General features: G+C 37.8%; 1 protein-coding gene across 1 annotated transcript; it reads right to left on the bottom strand.

Annotated features, from left to right (window-relative positions):
• Window positions 1-718: 718 nt before the first annotated feature.
• fbxo5 (F-box protein 5) lies at window positions 719-5,773 on the bottom strand. Its single transcript, XM_067385058.1, has 5 exons — window positions 5,637-5,773; window positions 3,371-4,020; window positions 3,196-3,286; window positions 2,593-2,766; window positions 719-1,235 (listed from the first exon to the last, which is right to left on the bottom strand). The coding sequence occupies exons 2-5, from the start codon at window positions 3,994-3,996 to the stop codon at window positions 984-986; spliced, it is 1,143 nt and encodes a 380-aa protein (XP_067241159.1). The 5' UTR covers window positions 3,997-4,020; window positions 5,637-5,773; the 3' UTR covers window positions 719-983.
• Window positions 5,774-6,691: the final 918 nt, after the last annotated feature.

Below are 6,691 nucleotides of genomic sequence, written 5' to 3'. Positions count from 1 at the left end.
TGAAGCTTCTGGACAACAATGTCAAAAATGGTTAATATACTGCTGGTGCAGACTGTGTGCATGTACACTATCATTCTAAAATTGAGATTAAATAATTTCTTTCAGCAAGGATGCATTGTATTGCATTACATCAGTAAAGATGTTACAAAAGATTTCTATTTCAAATAAATGCTGTTCTTTTGAACTTTATATATGAAAGGTTCCAACGTGCAATGTTTTAGCATTGATAAAAGGTTTCTTAAGCATATCAGAATGATTTCTGAAGGATCATGTGACACTGAAGACTGGAGTAATGATGCTGAAAATTCAGCTTTGATCACAGGAATAAAATTACACTTTACCGTTTTCACTGCATTTCTGAATTCACACAATCGACTGTTGTAGCTTTAAAATTACATAACACCATGTGGAATTAAATAATCTTATAAAGTTTACACTACATGGTTGAGTTAGTGTATAAGTGCATCATTTGCAACTATGGACACTAAATTTAGCATGCACATGAAGTCATGTGACATGTAGCACACTTCAAAGTATGCAATACTTGGTTCTTATAATTGCCAGTCTCAATATAGTCACTATGCAAACAATTAAACCCTGAATTATGAAAGAACAGGAGCTCAGTTACACTGACAGTCAATAAAGCACTAAAGTTTAAAAATATACAAGGCTTTATTCAACCATTTAAATATGTACATTTTCTGTGATAAGACAGGAATGGCTCATTTCATCATAAAACATTTACAATTTTTATAAAATCTTATAAAACATCATTTACAATACTGAAGAGGGAGGCTGTTCAACCTCCTTAAGTCTTTGTTTTTGGCATAAAGTATGATTGTAGTTTTTTCCACTTGTGCAACGACCACAAACGTGGTCAAGTTCACTTCACATTCAGTAAGATGATAAAACATTTTAAAAAGTCTTTTCAAAACATTTAAGAACCCAAAGGCAGTTCTTTAAAAGTTCTTGTAACATGATGCTCAGAGGCGACGGACGTTTCTTTTGCTGCGAGCCGAGCCGGCGATGAGCGTTTTCTGGGAAGCGGAGAACGCTCGGACGGTATTTCGGCACGGGGAAGAGCTGTGGAACGCCGACTGACACAACGTGCAGGATTGAAAAGCGCAGCTGTCGCGCGTGCACACCGCCCGCTGCATGTCCGCGTCGAACCGCGCCGGAGAGCCGCAGCAAACGCACGCTCGCAGAGACTCGTGCTGCTTCAGCGATCTGGCAGCCTATAGGAGAAGAAAACCACATTTAAATCAGATGCCAAACACACACAACTGAAGCCATGCATCAGTAGAGACACAAGTGAACCCTTTTCAATAGGGTCACTTTTACTTCGATTTTTTTACACAAGAAATTGTAATGAATGCAATTTCAGTTCAACTTTCTGAGTATGAATTATATGCAGTAAAGACAACAATACTCAAGCATTGTAAAAGACTATCGTCTCAAACTCAGCTGACTGGCTTCTCTCCTGTATGATTTCAGTCTCTTCAGAACTTACTGTACATGATTTATGAGCTTCTACAACTTGACCTCCTAACTGAACTCCTTTCCACAAATTGATCATAGAAATAAAACAGTATAACTAAAAAAACTTTTAAAAAAAGGAAACGTTTTTTAGCGCAATCATAACCAAAGTACTCTTTCAATATTCAAAGTGCAAATATAGACCAAATCTTTCTTCATTATGATACAGAGCTGAGAGAAGGTTACATAAACACAGCCCAGCCTAAGATAGCTTTCATATAGGAGATATTTGCATGCATCAGGGAGCCGCTTTCAAAAAGCAGGGAAATCGTTTTATTTTCGAACGTACTTTATGAATAGAGAGCAGCGGTGCACATAATACAAGACAAGACATTTATCAGACGCTTTTAGGCTCTGTTGTGCTACAAATCCTCCTCCATGGTCTTGTCAGTCATCTCGTCACGTGATCAGCGATTCCTGTTGCACTGCGCAGCTCGTGTTGGATGAGCTGGATGGAACTGAAGCGACCGTTTTAAACAATTAAATGGTTTTTATTTCTATAAAAAGCAAAATGACAGTGGAGGTGTAATGCGAATGTACTGCTGGCATATTCCATCCTAATTCCACACAGATTTTCACCTCGACGAGACGTCACATTTTAATCTCGCGAGATCTCGTCACACCCCTACTTTTCACATTTCCCAGGTTCCCATTTACTCCAGTAGCAAATGAAAAAGAAAAATCGACATTCTATGCCTTTCAAAAGGGGCGTTTACATGACACGGAAAAACTAAATTTTATGCGTTTTGGCCCTTCATTTGCACGACAATGGCGTTTTGGGGGCCTGAAAACAATATTTTAAAAAAGCTTTTGAAAACTATATTGTTATAATTTGTATAAACTACAAAAACAAGAAAAATCTTCATTTTTGAGTGAACTATCCCTTTAAAGGATGATTCTCAACCTTCATTTCTTTTCCACTGAAGTAAGTTATCAGGAAAATATTATTTAAAAGTGAACTAATCTTTTAAGCTAGATCTACGATGTTTACTGTGAAAATGCATCAGAGTCTGTGAAAAGGATCCATATTTAGTGTTATTAGGGGCTTTTTTTTACCTCTTGAAACTGCTGGAAGCGACTCGATTTGGACGAGTTTTGCGCTCCACCCGTCTGGCACTGCGGCTTCTTAGCTTTGTGAACGGGCGTAGAGGCTACAGCCTGCATGCAAGAGAACACCACCCTGCTCAAGGTGAAGTCTCGTGATAATGATCCCACGGGCCGGCCCGAGTCCTGGAAGCAGAAAACACAGTTAGAACTGAAAGATATCAAAAACAACAATTATGAAGGACTTAATCATGTTTAAACTACAAATATTCATGTTTTTTGAAGATCAATTCAGTTTTCCATGATGATTTTTGACCACTTGTTAGTGAAACTGTTTGTGGGAAAACTTTCAAACTTAACATTCCCCCTTTTTTGGACTTTTGAAGCTTGATTAAAGCCAAATTCTCTTGTTGCGATTCTTTAATAAAAGAAAACCCTGATATTAAATTAAAGCATTGTTGTGGAAAGAAAAATAACCTTGTACCTGGTGGTTTGAGCCATCTTGAGATAAGTCATTTGACAAACTTAATTCTGTTTGCCACCTGAAGCAATCTAATTTAGCTTAAACTATACCATGCATTCTAAACGGCACATGGGTAAATCCTAAAGTCTTACCCGTCGCGATCTTTCTGCTTCTTTGCAGCGCCGAAAGGCCTCGTGATCCTCGCAAATGATTTTCCGCCACGTCCGGCTCACTTTCTTACAACTGCAACAGATCAAACAAATAAACAGTCAGTCAATCTGATCCACAGCAGGAAATCACAGGAAAAATAACCAAACAGGACGTTACCTCACTAAGTCACAATCTCCCAGCAGGCCCAAGATCCTAGCAAGAATGTGCCTCATGTCTTTCCTCAACAGATCACAAAGGATGTCCACAAACGGCAGTCCCATCTTCCCTCCGATCACATTATGCAGCCCGAAATTCTCAGCAACCTTATCGATGACGGTCCAGTCGTAACTTTTGCTCTTTTTGAAGCTCTTGGTCAGTTCTCGGCACACTTCCTCCTGGAACTTCAGCACGGGCAGACAGGGCGCAGAATGACACTCAGTGTCCAAGGATTGAGAGGACACACATTTCTCTTCACTCCTCTCCAATGAGTCCACGCCATCCACGTCCCCGTGATCCACCCGGCTGTTTTGGAGGGAAAGGTATCCGCTGTCATTGCTGCCGAGAATCACCTCATCGTCTGACGCCACCTCCAGAGAGTGACGCTTGTTCTGGTAGTTCTCTTTATTGTGGGGGCCTTTGCTCCGGGTCTCCAGAGGGGTGGAGACGTTGGCCGCCGGCGGCGAGCGTGGGGCGGCTGTTTTCCGTGGTGAAACCGTGCGGCCCTTCACATCACCGAGGTCCGTTTCAGCTTTCTCCATGTGGCATAAAACAGTACAATCATCACTGTAGCTTGGACACTTCATATTGAGGCTGATCCAGACAGCAAACTAGGAAAATGAGAAATAAGAAAGTTTAGTACACAAAAAGTCATTACTAACCTACTAATTTGAACTCCATATTAGCCAAACTACTAGTCTGATAAAAGCATATTATTAAAGGGTTAGTTCACCCGAAAATGAAAATAATGTCATTAATTACTCACCCTCATGTCGTTCCACACCCGTAAGACCTTCTTCAGAACACAAATTAAGATTTTTTTGATGAAATCTGATGGCTCAGTGAGGCCTGAGCAATGACATTTCCTCTCAAGATCCATTAATGTACTAAAAACATTTAAATCAGTTCATGAGAGTACAAAACACTGCTTCAGGAAGCTTCGGAGCGTTATGAATCTTTTGTGTCGAATCATGATTCGGATTGCGCGTTAAACCGCTGAAATCACGTGACTTTGACGCGCCGAACCGCTGATTCATAACGCTCCGAAGCTTCCTGAAGCAGTGTTTTGAAATCGGCCATCACTATATAAGTCGTTATATTGGGTTTTTTTGGCGCACCAAAAATATTCTCGTGGCTTTATAATATTAATATTGAACCACTGTACTCACATGAACTGATTTAAATATGTTTTTAGTACATTAATGGATCTTGAGAGAGGAAATGTCATTGCTTAGGCCTCACTGAGCCATCGGATTTCATCAAAAACATCTTAATTTGTGATCTAAGGATGAACAAAGGTCTTACGGGTGTGGATGGGTGAATAATAAGTGACAGAATTTTAATTTTTGGGTGAACTAACCCTTTAAAATTAAGATACATTTACTTGAGATAGCTTAATATACCTTAGGTTATTTGGCATCAAAATAAAGTGAGTTTTTGCTGAAAAAAAAAAGAAAATATGCCAATATGTGCCATTTCCCATTTGAATTAAGTTCATTTTTCTTACCCTGCTGGCAGATATTTCTTGTTTTCAGCTAAAACTAACTTGATTTTCTCAGAAAACATAACTTAATATCACATTGTCTAAGAAGCTCAGATATTTGTATTGCAAAACACAAAAATACAGTGTATATTGGAACTCCGTTACAGATTATCTTGCTATGTTATGTGTCCAAAGCGTTTATATAAAAGAATTACATAACATTAATATAGAAACACAAAACATGCCCCCCTCCCTTTTTTAGGCTCAAATGAAAGCACATTAGCTTGATCTTCCGTTTCAAGCATTGCATTCTTAGTATTAAAATAGTAATACACGTTAAAAAACAATTTTATTGACTTATTTAAAGTGTTCGGATGTTATACAGGCGGGCGCGTTTATTTTTAGGCGATTTATTTTATTTTAATTTTGCGCGCCTAAGAACGCATTCCTGACGTGGCTCCTCACGATGCACACTACTGAGGGCACATAATAGCTTTAGGACACCTTCCAATATATATTCTTACACAAAAAATACTCACTACACTTGTTGGAATACCTTCTACGGTACAAATAGTTAAATTAAATTTAACAAAATAACAATACTAAACACAAATATGAGAGCAGCACACAGAGGGAAGGCTAAAATGGCCGGACATCTAGTAACTATTTGTTTAAAATCCTCTTTAATCGCTTATATTCTCGCGAAACTGCAAAAATATAACATTAAAGTTAGTCGTTTCTTACCTCTAAAAGATAAATCAGTTTTCTATAGTCCTCATATGTCGTTATAAACTCGTCCTGGTCGCAGCACAAGCATTTAAGCGGCAACACAATGCTTTGTGAGTTTCAGGGAAAAAGCGCCACTTGCAAATGCGTTTGAATTTTGGCGACAAAACCTTCTGACCAATCAGAGCGCAGAGGGATACCTTTAAACGACCGGCAGCCAATGAACGCGCTCGGCGGAAAACTGAAGCGATGTCATGACGCAGATAGACTCTGAACGTCAACATACATAAAGAGCGCCAGCCAATGAGAGGCGCGCGTCGGGAAAAAAGCGCCTTTTTGAAATAAATCAATAAAGTGAGTTTAAAAAGTTATGTTATTGATTTAATCGAGTTCACACACAAATCATACTTATATAACCTATGGGTCAAAGACGAGAAAGTCATTACTAATCACTAATTTCAGAACTACTAGTTTGATAAAGCACATTATTAACAGTGCAATTTTTTTAAAATTATTTTTCAGTATTTTTCTCTTATTTTTTAGTACAAATATCTAAACACTCTTAAATCAAGATACTTGAGATGCTAAATGACCTGAGGTTTATTAAGTTTAATCAAAATAAAGTGAGTTTTTGGCTGAAAACAAGAAAAAATATCAATAAAGTAGACTAAAAACGTTTTGTTATTGATTTAACCGAGCGTACACACACAAATCATATTTATATATGGGACAAAGACGAAAAAGGGTTTTCAAGCATCAAAACAATATACAGCTATGAATTAAATATCAAAAATTAAATATCATACATCTTTAGCATGATTTACAGAAGACACACACACTACTGTAACAATCTTGTCAGGGATATTTACAACAAACAAATCTATTTATGCCATATTAAAGACTAATTACTTTTACCCAAAATGCTAATTTATTGTCATTTTAATTTTTTTTTTAAACTTCCACTATCGTAGGTTTTGCCCATTTGTCAGTAAGAATTTTATACTCGTTTAAAATGCAATTTAGTATGTGCATTTATTCTTTTATATATTTTAATACGCACAGGTCAGAATAAG

Source organism: Chanodichthys erythropterus, chromosome 5, assembly GCF_024489055.1.
Source record: "Chanodichthys erythropterus isolate Z2021 chromosome 5, ASM2448905v1, whole genome shotgun sequence".
Lineage (NCBI taxonomy): Eukaryota > Metazoa > Chordata > Actinopteri > Cypriniformes > Xenocyprididae > Chanodichthys > Chanodichthys erythropterus.
The sequence above is the reverse complement of the archived record's forward strand: the minus strand, read 5'-3'. Positions and strand labels throughout refer to the sequence as shown.

Coding starts and splice junctions, on each gene's coding strand:
- fbxo5 (XM_067385058.1), bottom strand. CDS start 3,996: ATGAAGTGTCCAAGCTACAGTGATGATTGTACTGTTTTATGCCACATG. Junction 2,767..3,195: donor AAGCAGAAAGATCGCGACGG/GTAAGACTTTAG, acceptor TTCTGCTTCCAG/GACTCGGGCCGGCCCGTGGG. Junction 1,236..2,592: donor GCTTCCAGCAGTTTCAAGAG/GTAAAAAAAAGC, acceptor CTTCTCCTATAG/GCTGCCAGATCGCTGAAGCA.